The sequence below is a fragment of the Lagopus leucura genome, unplaced genomic scaffold, assembly GCF_019238085.1.
Source record: "Lagopus leucura isolate 7727_CA_CO unplaced genomic scaffold, USGS_WTPT01 Super-Scaffold_806, whole genome shotgun sequence".
NCBI lineage: Eukaryota > Metazoa > Chordata > Aves > Galliformes > Phasianidae > Lagopus > Lagopus leucura.
Genome location: NW_024962260.1, coordinates 4,404,490 through 4,425,567, shown reverse-complemented (window position 1 = coordinate 4,425,567; position 21,078 = coordinate 4,404,490). Strand labels below are relative to the sequence as shown.

The 21,078-nt window shown below is 38.9% G+C and overlaps 1 protein-coding gene and 1 long non-coding RNA gene across 2 annotated transcripts in view; one reads left to right on the top strand and one right to left on the bottom strand.

Moving 5' to 3' along the window:
- Positions 1-17,924, bottom strand: part of IFT81 (intraflagellar transport 81) — a 45,840-nt gene extending 27,916 nt beyond the window's left edge. The window contains exons 1-9 of the mRNA XM_042865599.1: positions 17,545-17,924; positions 16,670-16,773; positions 15,865-16,045; positions 12,848-12,937; positions 11,651-11,716; positions 11,223-11,333; positions 9,896-9,980; positions 2,004-2,167; positions 668-763 (exon numbers count right to left, since the gene is read on the bottom strand). Coding sequence (XP_042721533.1) covers positions 668-763; positions 2,004-2,167; positions 9,896-9,980; positions 11,223-11,333; positions 11,651-11,716; positions 12,848-12,937; positions 15,865-16,045; positions 16,670-16,773; positions 17,545-17,688 — 1,041 coding nt within the window. The 5' untranslated portion in view covers positions 17,689-17,924. The remainder of the gene's footprint in view (positions 1-667; positions 764-2,003; positions 2,168-9,895; positions 9,981-11,222; positions 11,334-11,650; positions 11,717-12,847; positions 12,938-15,864; positions 16,046-16,669; positions 16,774-17,544) is intronic.
- Positions 17,925-18,264: 340 nt separating this feature from the next.
- LOC122176987 lies at positions 18,265-20,528 on the top strand. Its single transcript, XR_006177895.1, has 3 exons — positions 18,265-18,514; positions 18,647-19,456; positions 20,262-20,528. It is a non-coding gene; the product is annotated as an uncharacterized LOC122176987 (long non-coding RNA).
- The last annotated feature ends 550 nt before the right edge of the window (positions 20,529-21,078 follow it).

Sequence of the window (21,078 nt, the reverse complement as noted above, 5' to 3'; positions counted from 1 at the left end):
CTACCACTGATATATTTTACCTACGCCTTTTTATTTTTTAAGCCATCACCATAAATATCATTATGGAAATCTTGAATAAAATCAGCAGCTATACAGGTCAGCTGGAAAAGAAACCACATATGTTTCTGCGTAAGCTGTAAAAGTCTCTGATTTCAGAAACCCATTTTATAACTTTTGAATTTATGAAGGCTAGACCACACAGCTTATTTTACAGAGGAACTTTTTAATAGCTTCAGGATGAAAAAAATACAGAGAGAAAAATCAAAGAATGCATTCTTAACAGATGTAAAAGGAAAAGTAGCATGTGGTCAAACACAAGCAAGTGCTATGACTGAAAGCAAGCTCTGCATCCAGCACACGTGCTGCCTTGTAAGATTCTGTCCACAGCTGGAGATTTACTAAAATAGCTCTTCCCAAGTGATTCTTCCAGGGTTCCTGTGATGCAGCTGACAGGCAACACCTCAGACAGCAACTGAGGAACTCACTGGCATGACTGGAAGCAATTGTTTGACTAAGCCTTAAGCACGCCATTTGTTTAGGTTTTGTCTCACGTTATCATCTATTTCTACAGATTCTTGCTTTAATAAGTTAAAGAAAAAAAGTCTACATGCAACAGTGACTGAAATTGCTCCACTGATTCTTCTCAAAATGTTTTGTTTTTTCCTACCTGTTGGCGATACATGGAAAGTTTACTATCAACTGGCTCATACTTCATCATTCTTTTCTCAATAAGTTGATTTATTTGTACATTTACTTCATTTATCTGCAAAACAGAGCCGAAAAACAGAGGAAACAGAACTTTATTTCTTTGTCTTCTCCAAGAACTAAATGCTTTACAACCAGACTAACAGCCCAGCTAACGAGGAAATATTGCTAACTCTGTTTTCAAACTAGAGGAAAGAAAAGAACAAAAAACTCAATGAGTTACTCAGTACTGGCCAGGAAGAGGCTGGGTTTTTGATTTCCAGTTCTGTGCCTTAATGATAAGGCAGGAGCGTGACATTTGCCCTGAAAATGAAGTAAAGTGGTATACATGGACAGAAAAAAGAATAAAAGAATCAGTGACTTGGTACATACAGACAGAAAAAGGTTGATGTTGTCATATATATTGAGAAAGGCACACTGTCACATTGTAACAAACATTTATTTTCACTTAGAATTCTAAAGAGCAGCAGATAAAAAGCAGGTGATACCAAGTTTTACCAATGCTTCTAAGAGTCACAGCCATCACACTGCAGCTGTGTGGTACCCTCCTTCTGCTGCCACAAAATGCACCTGGTTGTCCACAGGTTCAGATTGTCAGTCTTCACTCCAGCTGAAACTTTAAAGCCCACTGCATCTGGAAACAAACACCTACACCAGCACACTGATTCCAGCTACCTCTTTTCTGACTTAATGCTACACTGGGACTCTCATCAGCCATGGAAACCACAGCCCTAGCAACCTTCCTTTAATTCTCTGCTAACTAGATGACTGCTGATAAGCAAGCAGTGTAAATATATGCTAAAATCTAATGAAGTCAAAACAAAGTGCAGGTACAGAGCAGGACATTACCCCAACGTTACTCTGAGTAACAGCTGCATACTTAGAAAGCTGAGTATTTCAGACAAAGCTTTGTTCACCATGTCATAAGCACTCTTCTTATATTGGTGTAAACTCCCTTGATATCAGTGAAAGTTTAAAACAAGCTAAAACTAAAGAGAAGAAAAATCAAACCTTTAATGCTGAACTAATATCTTTGCTCACACAACAGCAAATTGCCAACTCAATTTTCTAAATAGCATTTAAGGATACAGCGGGTTTTGTGGTTTTGTTTTTTTCTTTTTTTACTTATCTAAGAGCTTGCATTTAGTGAGTAACACATCTTTTACAACTGAAGAGGTGTTCCTTTGGGAATTAAACCTTGTCTCGAGGATGCAAAGTAGGCACAGGAGAAGTGCAATATGCACAAACTCTAGAGCATGCTATGAAACACGAATTAAGTGCCACTTTGGTCAACTTACCTTGCTTTCAAGTACATTGAGATCTGATTGACCCATAGCTGGCTCTGCAATTGCCTTTTGTAAGAAATACACTGATTTCTTCTTACTTTCAAGCTCCTTAGGTATTTTTTCAGTAGCGAGGTATGAATTGAAGTTTATCTCCTCTTCCAGTTTCTTCATTAAGCCTTAAGAACAAATTAAATCAATGCATGTCCATGAAGAAAGTAATGTAGAGGATAATTAAGTTCAATTTTCTCAACACAATGAAGCGTTCAGTGACAGATTACAATAAAAACAGCACAATGCTTGAATCTTCCTCTCAAAACTCAAATTAACAAGTAGTTACCTGATCTAGCTTTTTAATCTGGATGTTAAACAAAACAAGTTGCATTACACTTGCTACCCACCTGTATCTCCAACACGTATCTGTTAACTCCTCACTGTATTCTTTTAGTCAATAAAACAAGTAAAATCTTTCCACAGATCAAAGTCCAGATGAATCAGATACAAAAACTCAACACACAGCATTGACAAAGAGAACCATTAGCACTGTGCATGTCTTAGGCACATCAAGACACTGCGTCATTGCGTCGTGTTACTATTTTCTGTAGTGAGTTATGTTCTTTTGAAACTGAAAAGTTGATGGCTAGAATTTGGTGTCTTATGCCTGATCAGTGAGGGACAGCACAGCACGTCAGAGCTGTGCTGCCTCGCTCAGGGCTCCTCTGAAGCTTGGATCCCTTAGAACATCCCTGGCTGGAGCATTGGAGAGATTCTACCCCATAGATTTCACAGGTCATAGTTTCATGTGAATTACATCGTCTACAGACAAATTATCTCAGTGTGAATCCTTTGTCTGTGTCTCGAAATAGAACAAAGATCTTAATTTGGCCAGCCTCCTGTAAGGTCTGTTATATCCTTGGAAACTCTCCCTTAAAATAAAACCTCTTTGTTCTAATTTTGTATCTAAAGAAGGCCTTACAATGAGCTGAAATAAATGTATGCATACTGTAAGAGTCTTCTACATTACAAAATGCCTCTCTTTAAGTAACAGATGATTTTTTCTTTTAAGAGCAAATACTCAATCTTGAGCATTCAATTCAGTACACTGTGAACATTGAAAACAAACAGATTTTTTAAAAAAAGAAATTGCTGTGTAATGTCAAAAATTCTATTGAGAAAAGCAATCACCTACCTGATGATTGAGCCTGATTCACACTGCATGATACATGCTTATAATGACTTTGCTTTTGCTAGGTAGAGTAATTTAGCCTCCATTACAAATAATTTATTTATAAACACAGATAAGAACAATACAGAGCTAGAAAAATGTGACAGAATAAAACCAAATTGCTATTTAAATTACATTACACAGCAGTCTGCTGACAACAGATACTTCAGTGCAATTACTCCTCTGAGACACCTGTACCAAGGGCTATGGTAAAATTTGGAAGTTGCACATCAGACTGGAGTGGGAAGAGGTATTTCTGAATTTTTTCATGACCAAAATGACTAAAGGTAAGTACCCTGGGTACTTTTTAAGACGACTCACTGGGGGTGTATTGTTGGTTTGTTGTTGTTCTGGTTCTTTTGTTTGTTTGTTTTTCTTGGTTGTTGGGTTTGTTGTTTTGCCATGAAGTGCAAAGCAAAACAAGAAATTCCAAATCTCTGTCTTTCTCTGCAGAAAGAAAGGAAAGCTTGAGTACAGGGATACAATAACAGAGCTGATCTTGCTGAAACAGAGAGGAAAGGATGCAAGTTGAAAACACAGCTTTAGGCTTTGAGGCTAAAGAGCCTCATCACTGCTGACCACATCACTGACTGATGTAAGGAGAAAGAACAAAGTTAAATACAAGTCTCAGAAAAGGGGGCTCCATTATTCTGCATCTGTTTACCAAGAGGACTAGTCACAGTACTGACAGATCCTCCTCACTCTCTGCTCTCAGCTTGGGTCGAAAGGAAATGTACTTGGTTTGTCTGCCAGAGAAGAAAGGAGCCATACTTAGCTCTTGAGAAAGCCTCAAGAATGAGAATGAATAGACCCTAGGGAAAGCAGTGCTCCTAACAAAATAAAGTCAAACCAAACTAAAAACAAGAAGGAATTCCTCTTTTCCAGCTGTCCACTTCATTGATCTCATTTCATGAAAAACAGTACTACCATAAACTCTTTTTCCCTTTGTGGGAAGGTTATTAATCTTGTGCAAAACAGCTTCAGATTGGTTTCAGAACAGGCAATGCACTTGCTATATGTGTGCAATAGCCATTATGTGCTGGGCACTACAGCTAGACTCAGAAATGCATTGGAACTTACTGGGAGAGAACACCAATCTACCCCCAGGAATACCCACCTCTTTCTTCCAGGAGAACTGACTTTCAGTCTTCCTCAGCCCACTGACGAGCTGTGCAGGAAGGACTACATTTTAATGTCTCACTAGAAATCTACCACCTCTGCAAATGCAGCAAAGCTTCCCACATACACCATGAGCTGAATTATCACCTCAGAACTAGGAACATAACTCCCCAGAGGATATTTATAACCAAGAACTTCAGTGTGGAAATCAAAGCAATATCGATCAAGTTATCCTGATATTTAATATTAATATTCTAATCAACTATTTTTTTTCTAGCCTGCCTCTTAGATGGAAAAAATAAAATAAAATAAAACAACCACATGTATAACTTATGCTTTATTTCTTACCCTTCTCCAGCTTTCTTATAAAGCGTGCCTAAATATTACAGATTTAAAGCTTAAACTCATGAAATATCCGTGCCTGAATGACTGCTTTCGAAAACAGAAGGGACCTATTGACTTTACTGGGTAAAAACTTGATTGCTATCTTGATTTCTTTCTCTGATAACCTGAGAGCTATTACCAACTTCTTTCAAACACCAACTGGTTCTGCATCACACAATGAAGCGAGTTAAAACCTGACAACTTGATGGGGAAAGACATGATGATGCCAAAATCCCTCATGACTAATGCAGTTCTTTCCTAAATACTTCTGGAGATATTTTTTCTTCTGTATGATTTAACATACAGAGAAGTAACTACCTAAGAACTATTTCTGCTGCTTAACAGAACCTTAAAAAACAAACACACAGCAGCTCTTTTAAGATTTTTTTCTCAGTGACTTTTTTTTTCCAAATTCCCAGGACAGAGGAAAGAAAAGCAAGCATACTTTAAGTTTTCCATTACACATATAAGCCCTGTTTTTAATGTTTTAGCATTCACTTATGGTTACAAAATCTACATACGTAAGCTGCACAGAAAGGCTGGCTCTGTGCCCTAGGGCTATTTTGGCAAGGCTCTGCCAACCTTACACGTGAAGAGCTATTAACAGCAATTCCTCATGTTTTCCATTCAATTTTGTTATTATAATTATTGCATAAAGTGAGGTGGGAGAAAGACTTTCTTAGTGCTTGCTCAGTCATGTAGGAAAGAAGCAGGTTTCCCAGCATAATTCTTCTAATAGATATAAACTTGGATCTACTTTGTGCTCAGGCTCCTACTTCTTTTCCTTCTGTGGGCTCCCCATTAGGCATTCCATATCAAAAACACCTGCAGTACTGATTTAATTCATTAATTAAATAAAGCTACCTGCCAATACTTGGAACACTTTGTTTAGTATTACCCAGGAAGGCTATGACAAAGGCAGGTGTGGAAAGGACTTCCACGTGGCATTTGCTTGCTAATCAAAGACCTCACTTCCTTGTTTGCATTCATCCTGTACAAATGAGTACTGAAGGGATTCAGCCTGCAGCTTCCAATGGTACCACTTTCAATTTCCCTGTGTTAAGCAGAGTTCTAGGACACGCAAACATTAATAGATGATGATTAAATCTATCAATATCTCACTGAAAAACTACACAGCTTCCCAAGTGTTCTACAGTACAGTACGCTTCCTACGTTATAATTATTACTGCAGCTCTTTGAAATCTAACTTCTCAGTATCTTTCCCAAATTCCAGGCAGTGGTTGGGGCATTGCAATGATGGAAATATCAGAGCTAAAAAAAAAAAAAGAGGAGCAACAATGCTTCTGTTCCATTCCTTCCATAAATAAATGCAAGGATAGCACCAAGTCTTTGGCACCAGGAGCTCCAGTTCTACCATTTTTACACCATACCCCACAAGCCTTTATCAGAATCACTTCTTAGGAACAACTCCCATATGCCACCACATTTGGCTTTTCCTTCAAATATGTATTGTTGGCACAGTCTTGGTTTGCCAAGTGATCATTTTGAATCAATAGCCTGTCCTCCTCATTACCCAGTCAATTCCCCAATCTTGTTTTCCATCTGGCAATTTAATCAGTGATCATTTGCTATTTTCTTTCATGGCACTAACCTAAAACTGAAAAAAAGAGCCAAATGCTGATTTATGCATGCCCCATTAGAAAGACGTCCAATCAGTGAAAATTCCCCAATTAGCTGCCTTTTTAAAGTCTTCAGTAAAGTCCTTTTAATCAATTTAATACAGATCACATTGAATTTTTGCTTTGCCTTGTTTGTTCTTCAAAATGGGGTGCAAGTAAAAAAGTCAAAGGTCTTGAAACACTCAACCATAGCTATACTATCAGTCTTACCAGCCAGCCTTGTATTTCCATCCTTAAACATTTTTATTATTGAGCTCCTCCTAAGTCATTTTCCTTTACCACAACTGTAACCTGGTTTCAGCACTGGAGGAAATTATTTAAACTTTGAATTTCAGAGACAGATAGTTCTGTGGCCAAACAAAAAGTTTTAAACAAACAACAACAGAAGAAGTTTGTGTTTTCATTCAAATAGGATATTTTAATAATAGTTTCTATTTTTCACTAAGTGTTCAGAATGCCATAAAATAAACATCTGTACAAAATAATTCCTCCTTATAAGTATCCCTGATGTTCTCATTGGTCTAAAATGCTACTACGTATTAATTTAATGGAATGTACCAACTGCATGTTTCTGTTTATCATTGGAAACCCTCTTAACCCATTCTTTTAATCAATATTCATTAATCAATATTAATCAATCAAAGCAAGGCACCCATTTCTCACTATTTCTGCCAATAATTTGAACAATAACGTTCCATTCAAATGGACAGAGATCAAGAATTTCAGTAATTCAGATCACTTCTTGGCATTCACAGTCTGTGTTTGTGCCAGCAGATATTCAAGGCAAAAATATAACAATCTCTGTTAGGTTACTCAAACCAGCGCTCAGTGTCAAAAATGCTAACAGAAATAGATATTTTGTAAATCAGAAATTCTTATCAACAGCAGCAGCAACTGCCTCTCTGTAGTTAAGCAAAGTACAGAGCAGTACTGAAGTTCATAAACAAGGAAGGCACATACTATGGAAACCAGTGTTATCAATTGTAGTCTGCAGGCAATGATCAGCTGTTCTTCATGGTCCAACAAAAGGTCTTCTAAGTAACACATTGTATTTCTAAAAGTAAATAAACTATTAACCATAAGTTATATTTTTCTGGAATAGCTGAAGCAGACTTATGCTAACGGCACGTTAACGACACTCATCAGTTTGGGTTGGTTGCATTCCTTAAAGAATTACTTTGCATTTCTTTAAAGAACATCATCCCAAGTTAATTACCAGATGAAGTAATCAAAGCAACATGTACCCGTAACACATAAAAATCTACTTATTAACAACAGCTTTTATCAATGTATCTCTTGCTTTGGAAGTAAGAACAGGTTAAATATTAAAAACAGAAGAAAATTATTGTAAGGAGAAGCACCGAACTTGCAGTAAAAATCCACAGCTATCATACAGTCTTTGAATCATCCGTGTACAAGCTCATACTGATGTGAGTAGGCAGCTGAGATACAGAATTGGAGCCAAAGGGAATTTTTAAAAAATAAATAGTGTTAACTGTAGACCAATAAAGCTTTTAAAAGAAATGAAATCCTATTCAATACGCTGCGGCCACATAATTTTAATTATTAAAAAAGAGAAATCAACAGTTGGCATTCTGTAATTGCTACTACAGGCAGTGTCCTTGTAACTACTGAGGGGAAAAGTAATTAAATTATAAAGCTAAGTCCTAAAGTCTTTGTTCGGGCAAAATTTCAACAGAAGTTTTCTTAAATAATGACTCCAAGTTTTTCTTCAGAACATCTAAACACTTTATTTTTTCCTGCAAGTAAAGCTCAAGATGAGGGTAATAAATAAGATCACTTTATTTTCATCTCAGAGATCAAATGACATTTACTGACTTTTTATTACGTTACCTTTGCTTCTGTGAACTGAAACCACCAAGTTTCCACAGGCCTTAAAAATACCCTACGAACTGAAATAGAAATGTCGACGTAGCTTTGCTGTATAAACTCTCAGCCACAGCAAAAATGGAACTGTTACAGAACTCACCACAGGTCCCTTAGAGTAAAGAAGATAGTTCAGATACTCTTTTAGTTTTCATTTGTGGCTCAAATGCTGATGAACATTGTAAAAAAAATAAAGCAAAGTTACAAAGTAATGGCATCACAATGCGCTGCTGACTAAGAAAAATCCTCTAACGCAAAACAACTGGCAAAGCATCCATGATGCAACTGAAATACTAAACTATCTGAGAAAGTAGGACAATTAATTGCTTCACTAAATTTAAATCTAAATACGTAGATGCTAACATTTGGAAAATTATTTATTCAGATAATAAAAAGCATTCTAATGGGGTTTTTTTGTTTTTTGGGTTTTTTTTTAAACCACAGCAACTCAGCATGCCGGTGCAAGGGCTCTGGGAAAAAAGACTTTGAGTCATATACCTTAGTAGTACAGTAGAGTTCTCCATACAAATCATCCCCAATGACAGCATAAACAACACATAAAGCTTCTATCAATCCTGTGATACGTTACTGATAACCAGTTGAGGTCAGATGCAGCAGAAACACTGAACCCTACCCAGACTCAGATTAATCCTAGTTCTATTTCCTTCAGAAACATGGATGCTGTAGAATTGTAGACTTTGGAGACAGTGAGTTATGCATTTATCTGCTCTCTGTAATTCCCTCCTACCCACTATTTTTATAGTGGATCAATGAGCAAAAACTTACTCTACAAGGAGTATAATTTACTTTGTTAGTGTGATTTGCAGATTGAGATAGGACTGAAAATGAGCAGCAGCAGTCTACATCAACATATCTAAATCACCTACAGTCATATCATGAGAACAAACTATTTTACATAAATATTATAAATAGGTCTATATATTACATCTATATGTTAATATATAAATGTCTATTATGTATATCTATAAATATATTATATATACACACAAAACTCATTCTCTATAAAAAGATTAATTAGGAAGTGGGTTTGTTTTTGGTACCATGCAAAACTACAACAGAAACTTGCACCACAATAAGAAACAGGCCTTAAAGCTCTCCAAATGAATGTTTTACTAAATGTAATTAAAAAAAAAACAACCAACCAACATCAAGTCTACAATGAAAAAAAAAAACAAATAAAATATTAATATTCAATGTATTTGTACATTCACTGAGATGAAGAGGTATTTCCCTGATCCTCAATTGCAAATACAAAAGACACAAAACATCACAGTATCTAAACTCTGCCTTTTCTAAGAGGTTTCTGCTTTTTCCAATCCTTGTAGTTCCAGCTGTTTGGTTTTTTTTTTCTTGCAGAGTATTATAACTAGTTTTCAGTATGTAACTGGCTTAAGGTTTTAAGCAAAGTGGACCTCAAAAAACAAGACTGAGGTATCTCATCATCTTCCTTATGACTACCCCCCTGCCTTCTTATAGCAAGGCATATTTGCCTTTAGAATTTATACCTTCCATTAGTTTCTCTCTAGTTCACATGTGCTTTCTGGCACTCCCATGTTACTGAGAATCATGCAGTTTTAATTTCATTTCTCACAGAAGTGTAAACCCCCCAGGTGTTACACATTACTACTTACTTTCAGGTTTTGAATCCACTACTGCATGATGCATCTCTTTCAGCTGGAGCTGTGCTCTTTGCAGTCTCTGCTCTGCATGGAATAACTTTGGAGAGAAAATTGCACACGCATAAGCTCATTCCTTTGAAATGCATTTCCAAGTAACTAAAGCAAAAGAGTATCACAAAGAATCCTGAATACAAAAAATGGTAGTTACCAGCTTGTGGTTCACAAGGAAACATGCCAAAACAATTTTCAACAGTTGGCCTGGATTTACTTATTCTTTACTGTTAATTAAGAAAAGCATTGTATTCCCAAGTAGTATTTTCTCTATGGCACAAATTTCTTAAACTGTTTTCAAGCAAACATTCAAGTGGCTTGAACACTAAAAGAGCAGCAAAAAAGCTAGTCAGGATTGCAGTAGAAAATTCTCTTTGTGCTGCATCTCTTGGAAGGCAGCTGAATTGTCACAGCAATCCACTATTCTGTTGCTGAGCCAAGTAGAGAGCACACAGAAAAGCTTGTTGCCAAACAACAGCAGCCAGGTGAACAGTATTTCTGCTACTTAGAGAAATGTGTGATAAGAAGCAGAATCACCTGGACACCACAGTATTTTCTTGTTACCTCCCTCAAGAAAGGACCAATGGCTTGAAAACCTTCTGATTCACATTGATTCCAAATCAGTATGTTGACTGTAATAATAGGCATCTGAATTTAACACTGCTTTAAAAGGAGCAAAAGTTCATATTCTATTTGAAATCAACAGAATTGACTGAGATGATAGAGCAGGCTGGCTTGGGAACATGCAACACAGCTTAGGAATGAAATCCACCCCTACATCCAGATACCAGCTGCTTCTAGTACTTACTAGGACATTACCTTTGTGAGACTCAGGGACAAAACCCCAAGTTGCTCCTGAATACAAATTATATTCTCCCTGCACTGATCCACAGCAAAAAGCTGTGCTACTTGTTGTGTTACCACACAATCTTATTGCAAGTGCACAGAGATACAATCAAACTAAGGAAACATTTGCTCACTACCATAAACATGAAGACCTCTCTCTGGGTGCTCCCACAGTAAGCCATGGAACATTTCCTATGATTGCTAAATGATGATGTCAGGAGTAGTTGAGGCAGCCAAATATCTCAAATGAGACGTTCAAAACTTGCAGCATCAAGCCTCTTCCTTTAAGATGCACACAGGTATTTGTATTTTACACAGGATTTAATTTTCTGCTATTAGGAGAAGCAGCACTGTTTTGTTCCTGATGTACTTCTTTACACACACAATCCCCAGACAGATATAAAAACTATTTATTTTAAGAGGTACACTTTTATGGCAATACCTGACTTTTTTGTTCTTGTTTCTGTTGAGCCAAAGATTCTTCTCTCTCTTTTTCTAAGCGAAGCTGTCTTGCTATTTCAAGCATTCGTTGATGATTTTGTACTGTCTCCACCTACAGCAAGTGGATAAATAGTGCATGTTACTGTCAGATAGTTGAGAAATACATTAAAGAGATCATATGTCTAACAAACCCACTTAGCACTTCCTTTCCATACACGTTACTACTCAGAAATGACAGCAAAGTACTGGACTCAAGATTCTTAAAAGCTCTGGACTAACGCCTAGGAGATTCCCTGTAGGTCAATTAGTTATTTGACTCCTTCCTCGACACGCAGTATGTTTATTCTAATCCTTGTTTGCATTCCAAAATCAGAGTTGCAAGCCAAGGATTATGACACTGAAATGTAACAGCGTTACTTCTCTTATTACCCTCTTCTTAAGACGCTCCACTCTTTTGATGAGTTGATCTTTCTCCTCTTCCATTGCACTTATATCCTAAACAGCAGCAAAAACAGATAAAGAAATGTGAATTCACTACATGGTGCAGATTGAACTAAACTCTGTACAAGTTACTGTGAAAAGCAGAATTTATCTCTGAATACACCTGAAGCAGTTATAACCTTATCAATCTGTGAACAGAATGTCCAGGATTCTTATCCTGGATAAGAATCCAGGATAAGATAGGATAAGAAGATATGTCCAGTCCTGCTCATCTTTCCTACTTCTTCCTCAGTTTCCACTCTCTGCATCCTTCAGTATTAATGTGAGCATTTAAAATAAAAGCAGATGTATTTAAAACAAAAAACAAAAAACCACCCAACAAAAAACAGAAGAACAAGCCCTACACCCCACAGAAACAACCGAGCAAAAATCAGCACAATAAAACACATGATGCAATTAAACATCTGTTCTTAAATCTTCCCATTATCCACTTCCTGGCAATCTGCATGAAGTTGTACCATAAAACTTGCAGTTATACTCTGCATAGGAGTTAAACTTACTGATACTTTTTCCATTAAAACTGTGTTAAAAGAAATAATCTATGGTTCTAAAACACGTATCCAATTATCCTTCTTTCCTCCTACCTTACAACAGCAGGATCCCACATATTAACAACTATGAGAGAAAGGGAACTAAATTATCAGGTTAGGCCTTATCTCAACATTTGCTTAACTTGTTTGTATGTCTTAATGGAAAGCTGGATTCATGCTCAAACATTTTGATGAAACAGGACAAATATCTTTACTAACACTTTAGCCACATAGAAACACCATTTTTGTTGACTTAGGCTCTTAATTCATTCAACCTCTGAAATTATTACCCTATATCAGTAAAGTTCAAGGTTTTATATCAATCTGTGGTCACAGAAAAAGAGCTCCAATATTTGAAAATCATGCTGAACACAGTCTTGGCAGCCTCGTTTCCCCATCTGCTCCACAAAGCCCAGTTCTAAGCATGAGCAAGGACTTTCTGTTTGCCAACAGAGAACAGTTTCAAAACAGCAACTGAGTGCCAATCAGCTCTGACCTCTATAATGTACACACTGCAGTGAGTTCACAAAACCAAAAAATTAGAACATTTTTAAAAAGCATACATAGAAACAATGCATTTTTGTCATATTTTTACCCTTCTTATTTCTGCAGTAGATAAACCAGATGTTTTGAGCTGCTCACATTCCTTATGTAGGTTTTTAAATGCTTCCATCAGTTCTTCATACTACAAAATGAGATAAAATTATGCAGAATGAGCTCTATGGCTGAGGGTTTTCAGGCCAACGTTGCTTTACTATTAAGACAGTAAATACAGACAGAAATATTGTAAAAACAAGAGTTAAATGGATTTTTCACCACTAAAACTTAGGAACTTATGAAGCAGAAGAAAAAAATATAACATTACATTATCTCCCATTTAAAGTTGATTGTCAGAATTTCCATGATTTCTTTAGCATTTTAACCTCTCCCCCTGTAACACACAACGTAGTTTCAAAACAAGATGTAAGCTGAGAGGGACAATGCTACATTAACTGTTCTCCCTTACTATAAACCTGCATACATCACATGTGTAAACTTATCAAGCTAAAAAGGGAGAGCTGGGTCTAATAAGATGCTTGAGAGAGGCAATGGAGCTGGAGCACTGATTTTCTCTCCAATAAAGCAGCCCCAGAGCACACCTGACTTAACACGTGAGAAACAGTTTTGCCACATTGCATAATGGTTTCCTCGGTGTATTATAGAGGCTGATATATGTAGCTTGGTTTTTAGGAAGAAGTAGACAGTGTGCTACCTCCATCCCAGTACATTGCCCACCAGCACTCTTCAACTGAGAGGCAGTGTGAAAGTCTGTGTGGGTAGAGAAATAACAGGGGACAGAAAGAGTTTAGAAATATGGATGGGAAATAAATTTAGATTCAACTTGAAGAAATGCAAGCTGAGAGATAGGAAAGAATAACCTCTGCAGAAACAGCCATTCAATAAGATGGAAAATCTAAGCAGAGAATATAATTTTTTTTTTTTACTTCCTGGAAAGAGCAATTGATATGACTGTTGAATACAAAATGGCAAAGGCCAGGTTAAACAAAGGTGGCAAATCTGTGACAAGTGAAGCAGCAATTCCATCGCATAGAACCCTGAGGAACCAGCAGCTGGAATACTCCCTTTTATTGCTGGTTGTTTTAGGAGCAGGCACAGTAGGACATGCTGGAGCAAATTCAAAAAACAGCAGTAAAATGGCCACTGGGAAAAAGATGATGTAATCAAAAAGGGCTTGACTAAGTGACAAATAAAGGTATGATCAGAAGGTACATGCAGGCTGGGTGATGAAAAATGAGTTTTAAAAAAAAAAAAAAACAGAAGTAAAAATGCAACTGCCTTGTAGCTCACTTAGGTGTTGCAGAAGTACTTCAACAAATAAGAAGACAGCAAGCCAACTGGGAGCAACTGTATTCATTGCTGGTTCCAAAAGCCTTCCTTTGCATCCCTTCTCTACCTCTTTCAAAAGGTAAGTTTAGGGAGTCTCTTCCTCATAGGGACACAACATTTCCAGGCACTTGGCAAAACCCAAACACGGGCACAGCATAGTTTGGCAAACCAGAGCAAATGGGAGGTTTCCCACTTCCACTAAAAACAAACAAACCAACCAACCAGCAGCATTCCAGCCCACGCACCTGAAACAACTGACACACTCAAATGACCAAACAAAGCCCAGGTTTCAGCAGCACAGTGATTCCTGGCACCTGGCAGCATCTCATTGAAGACTGGTCAATCAGATTTTCGCCTAAATTTAATTACTTTTAGAATTATACACTGCAACCAATTTGATGTCCAAATCACAAAATCAAGGAAGTGCCAGGATTCTGAGAGCCCTGTTTAGGGAATTTGCAGTACAGGTGAGCTTGATTCTACACACCCATAAAACTTGCTTATGTTCTAAGATCTCCAGAATTTCACATTTGAAATGTTTCTATTAAAATGCACCATCACATGCCTGCCTACATAAATAGTTGAGGCTAAATTCTTTAATTCATTAGGATCTAAATATTTTCATGGTAATGCTGTGTTACATAAAGAGACTGTATTACCCCAGCTTCTGTTCTGAGTTAAATCAGAAGGGTATTGGTTTAATGAGATGGTTTTATTACTGCAATCCCAAAAAGGAATACATCTTACGTAATGGAAATAATGGAGATGGATATTTATACATATTGAGACTGTGACATACTGAGAAAACTTACAACCTGCATTCCTTCCTCTCCTTCCTACTTCTGCTCAGTTGTTCAAAGTTATAAATCAGACCTTGCTAGTGCCATCAAAAAAGAAAATCAGTCAAGCTACAGAGCTTTGCTGGTGCACAGCTAATAAGCAAATTTACCTGTTACGAATGCTCACAAACACTGTGATTTGCAAGCAACTACACAGGACAAAAGGCAGAGAAAACTGGATCAAAATAAAGTAAACATGTGCCTCAGATAACACAAATTATGTAAAAACGTAATTCTGGTTCACGTGTAGCTCTGCTTTTTAAACCCACCCACCCTCGTTGTCTAAAAATCAACATTTAATGCTCAGAAAAGAAGAGGAAACATAGTAAATAGGAACATCAGCCAAGGAAAAAGAAACTTCTGACTTCTCACAAAAAAAAAAAAAAAAAAAAAAGAAAGAAGAATGGTTGAAGCAGAAGTGGGGTAACACTAATATAAATGTTAGGGGCTAAGTATTATACCTTCAGTTGACAATTGTAAGGCAGCCATTTTTGTTCATAATGTATGCTGAGCTGATTTATAAAGTTAAAAATATCCATGTTAGAGTTCACAGAAGATAAAAAAAAAAAGCATTAAAAAAATAAGAAAAAAAAAGTATATTTCTTAGGCAGCATAAAAATGAAGGCTAATCAGCACACAATATTTGATCAGTGAGCCTAAGTCCTTCAATTTAATGCTACCTCTTCCTAAATAATGCAAGGCTTATTGGAGGTGGTTAAAACGTGTTTATTTTCATGAGTGGTTGTCAACCTTTGATTGTAAAATGCTCTTATCATAACTCTCTTGAACGTTAATCTCAGCAGTAACCCCTCAATTTATGTATCCATTCTTCTATTGGCACTTCAATTAGTTCCTATAAAATGTTGGCATAAGTGAAAAACACTACCTGCTTGTTGACGTCAGCCACAGTATCATCCTGTAGGAACTCCACTGGCACGTCCAGTTTTACCAAGAAGCGTGCCAGATAAGCCCTTTTCTTGAGTTCATTGGTTCTCTGAAGAAGCCAATGTAAGACAGGATGAATTACAGGTTTGCTTCCCGTAACCAACCCTTGGCGAAATGCGCTCCTATTCAAAAACAACAACAACAACAACAAAAAGTATCACCTACTATCAGTAAATCTCAAACGAAAGAACACTGGCTGGAAAGTTTGCAGTGTTTTGACTTTCCCATTCCACTTCCCTAATGGCTTTCTTATTGTAGTTAATACAGAAGGTAGTCACGGTGCCAGTTTGCTATTTACAATCCTGATTCTGCTACCGTGAGGCACACAGAAACCCCATAACAAAACAAAATGATAAAGCCTGCAAAAATGATTCATCCTTCCCAGCAACATTCTTCTGGAAAAGAGAAAATGAGGGCAGGTTTTCAGGGTTACCACCTGGCACTGGAAGGTGGCACTGCAGCCTGAAAGGACGGGGGGGGGCAGAAGTGACCCTGCTATGCAGGCGGCACCCTCTCCTGGCAGACTCCACAATAGCAGCTGCTGCAGCCGAGCCCCGGGGCTGCCCCACACCTGCGGGAGCCTTGTGCTGCCCTACCAGTGGGACAAAACAGGAGCTCTTTAACACGTTACACATGTCCACTGCGATGGTCAGGGTCAAAAATACAAAAAGAAACCCTGAACTAAAGGTTGCTACATAGAAGCTGTAACACCTTTTATCATGATTCGTGGATTAAAAGATACTTACAGGTCTGTTACGCTTCCTGGAGGCTTGTATTTAAGGATACCGAGGAGAGTCAACATTCTTTTAGCTGTATTCTCTGGCAGCTCCTCTCTAACGTCAACAGCATGCTACATAGTTTGAAACATACAAATAAATATCCAGTATTTGTTCAAGTCATTTCAACTTTATTCACTTATCACGTGTCAGTGGAGTGAGTTCCATATAGAACATTCCTTTTATGACCAAGTTGTTATTATCTTTAAAATATTTTCCTCCTATGTGCATATTCAGGTAACTTTATTCCAGTCTTAAGTTCTCCCCACTCATAGGACCTCATCTATTCAGAGGAAGAAATTACTTCCAAGTCTGAGATTCTACCACAGCAGAACATGGACCTCTATACCACTGGTACAGAATTGATCCCTTCGGATCTCACACCTTTGGTAGCAGCATTGTAAGGGGAGTCAGTAACTCAGTTACCAGTTGCAAATGAGAAACCATTCTTAGTCAGCTCCTACACTACATATGTGAACAAGATTTAGCCTGACTTTTGACTCAAGAATAGAGTTGCTGTCAGTCTGAACCAATTTAAGATCTCTACCTTGATTCCCAAGTTAAAACATAAAGTCACCAGTCTCTGGTGGACGAGGATCCAGCATGCTGGCCCAAGAAACGTTTGTTTGCTCACCAACAACTTGTAGATATATAGCCACAAAGGATTCTTGCCAGGCACATTTATTTCCAGGAAGACTCATACAAGCTATTTTGGTAAACCAAACATGCCACAAAGATACACACCGCCAGACCTAAGTAAAAGCATTTCGTGCAGTTTTTGTGACAGGCCAACTTAAGACGTTGGCAGTTACCCAGGTCTGAGCACCTCTGATTGCCCTCCTTACCTTCGGGTCAATCTCCCCCAGCACATCACTGAGCAGCTGCAACAGCTGCACCGACTCTAAGGAGTCAAACGTGATTAAATTGTAGTTCTTCCTGAAGGGCTCCTGATTGAGCTTCTCAACAATGAACTGGATTTGGTCACTCATGGTCGCGTCCTGGAAGAACCTCTGCAGGAGAGCCGGACGAGACGCCACGAGGCCTCAGCGGGGCCAGGGAGCTGAGGGCTGCCGGGAGTGCGGCTGAGCTCGCGGCTCAGCGAGGCCCTCAGCAGCACTGCGGCCTTCAGCCTGCACCGGGCTCGGTACAGCCAGCCCCTCACCCCCGAGAGGGTGATGAAAACCCTCAAGGAGCGCGGGCGGAGGCAGCCAGGCCCTCTCGGGGCCACCCCGTGCCGTGAGGTAACGGAGCCGGGGCCGCCTCGGCCTTCACCCCCAGCTCGCGCCTCCACGTTACCCTGGTAACGGTTGCCAGGCCCGGCGATGACGTCACTTCCGGACGTGCCACGCGGGCTTCAGCTGGAGAGGCGCGCGCATGCGCAGAGCGGCGCATGGAGTTGTGACCTCTGCGGAGGAGCTGGGACAGAAGGGAGCCGTTCGGGTTGTGGGGACCGGGTCCCTCTCCCTTCCTCACATCATGCTGCATGGGGGGGGGGCAGCCCGAAGCGGCCCTAAAAGCATCGCAGCCTGCCCTGGGTTTCGCATCCCACTCCCACTGTGAGCCTGGGGGAGGTCGCTGTGCCCCCGCAGTGTACACGCAATATTCTGTGCGGGGCGTTCACAGAACAACGCTCTCGAAGCAAGGAACGGCGGCAATGGGGCTTATATATAGATTTTGGATTTTGGAGCCTCTGCTCTTTAGTTAGCTTTGTGGATTGTCTTAGAAACACACGTGAGTTCACATGTGATGGAGTAAAACACGCAGTGAGTCATTACATTGATGCCGTTAAATTGAAATGCACAGCTTGTTTATTCGGTAAGCAGCAATCATAAATGTAACACTTTGCAATTCTAAACAATGTTTCCACCTTAGATTAGTTCCCCTCTTCTTTCCGGGGAATAGGAAATGTCTCATAAAATACTAATTTACCCATTTTTTTTCTAAAAGCCTGAGAAGTGACATCACATGTCTGTCCTCGCTTTTCACTGGCTGAACAAAGTCACAAAGGGGATGGATGAGCTGCTCTTAATTGTACATGAAAGCTGCGATGGAGCCAGGAACATAATCCAAGTCTCCTGACTCCTGGATTTGAACTTTAAAAACCAGATCGTGTTTCCTTTGTGCTTTCTGTCTGCACACTGACCTTTAGGAATCGTACTACCTACAAGTTCCCAGAAGAGATCCACTTTCCTTTGACATGCTTTCCTGGTATCAATTACGCTTTTCTTCTGATTAGTATTTTGAGCATATAGAATGCACAGGGGGAGCAAATGAAAATGGTATTTTCTGTAGAGGCACTGGGGATGAGTTCTGCTCCCTGTAGGTGACACTGATGGGTAATAGGAAGTGGTAGGTGTCATCAATCCTGGGCACTACTTCCTTAATTCTGGAGAAACAGTGTTTCTGCAAATATGGATGCACCTCCTCAGTCCTCAATACAGGGAGAGAACAGACTGTGCTCACAGTGCTGAGATGAGAGGGTGTGGATCTGGGCTGGATATGGCCAGGAGGTGCTGCTCTGACCTTCTCTTTCACTCCTCACACCTTCTGAGAAGCAAAGGACTATCCCCTGCTTTTCATGTCTCCTTAATGGTATAGAGATGACAAGGAAGAGAAAGGATGCTTGAAAATTAGAAAACCCCAAGATCAGACAAGAAAAGATGCCAAGATTGAATCGCTCTGTCATGATGAAAACCCAGGAGCTTGGATCGTTCTGAGTCTGAGGGGGAAACAAGACCTCTCTGATGAGAAGTCAGGGTGAGCTCCAGCATGCTGGCCTGTTTGAATGTACTTATGATTCAATACCAGAGCAAAATTATACATCAGAGTTCCTTGGGACTTCCCATGTCAGGGAAAGCATGGGGGATCCTGTGGTATCTTTTCATGATCCCTTCTTCCAGTGGTTTTGTGCTATTTATCCATGCAGCCCATTGTAGCCAGACTGCTACCCCAGGTTACCTACACACTACTTGATATTTGCCCTCAGTAATAGTGCATGAATTTCTCAAACTTACTTCTTAAAAAAACAAACAAAACAAAACAAACAAACAAACAAACAAACAAAAAACCAGTATAATAGCTTATTCTATAATGTCTTGACTTCTGTATGACAGAATCTTCACAGACATAAAAGATATCATAGCTTTTAGTTCAGCCTTGGGTAAATGTCAGAGGAGGCAGTTGAGAATTCTGATGTGCTATCTGAATCAAATCTTACTGAATTGAAGGCCACTGTTTATATACATCTGTTGCATAATTCCATGGGCATTTTCCAAATTCTCAAGTTAGCGTGCGTGAAGAGTCATACAGAGTTTCAAGCAAAGTTTCCTGATGACTAGAGAGTTGTTAGAACAGTGCATCCCTGTCATCCTATTCAATTCCCTGGATAGGGTTTATGCTTTATACTGCTCGGGAAGAGCGTATAGAAATTGCTTATTGAAAAGGTGCCATGCAGAGGCAATGAGCAGAAGAAAAACAATGGAGCAAAATAAACTATCCAGACCAATTTAGATCTGCAGGCACATCTTCATTACTCTCTCCTGTCTTTCTCCTCCCTTTATAGCTACAGCTGTGTGGATGACTGCCTTGTAAAACTGCAAGAGCTCGAGCATAGGGGCCAGCAAATCAGAGTGGAACGAAACCTGAGCAAATCGAAGTCGTGCTCCACAGGCAAAGAGAGATCACCTTATATGGGAACATCCATGGACAAGAAGATGAATGCATCTGCCCTTGCTGCTGAGGTCAGATCCCAAACAGATAGAAGATGTTAATGTGAAAATGAGAGTGTTTAGGAAGCAAAGACAATGCTCACTGAAGCTTATTTTATACAACCCAGGTCCTCTTGTTTCTTTTTCATTTGTTTGTTTTTCTTATTTAATAATAAATATTGTTATATTTGTATATAACTGTAAGTCTGACTGGCATATATTAAAAATCAATATATTTGTATCTGTTCTAGCACCTAAATGCATCCCAAGTTTGTTTCTGGTTCTTACCAATTGCGTCTTTTTTTGTTGTTATTACATAGCAGGATTTTGCTCGCTGAAGTCTCTAATATCAACTATAGCAATATGGATTGTGGTCAGCAAAGGCAAAAGGAATGATTGCTGATGTCTCAAAAAATTAAGCCTCTTAGAATGTGATCTGTTCCTGTGTGCTAAAAAACCAGTCTGATTCCACATGCTTTGTCACAGCTACAGCAATAGGCAGCGTCCTAGGTGATTTAAAACAGTAAAGGAAGAAAGACATTACCTCTGTGTTGCACGCTTTGAACATTTGGTGCCTCTGTGCAGGTCTTCTGTTGCAAGAGAGAGTAGCCTAGTCCTTTAAAGATAAGTGTGATAGATTGTGATCCAAGCTTCTTTTCTTTCAGACTTCGA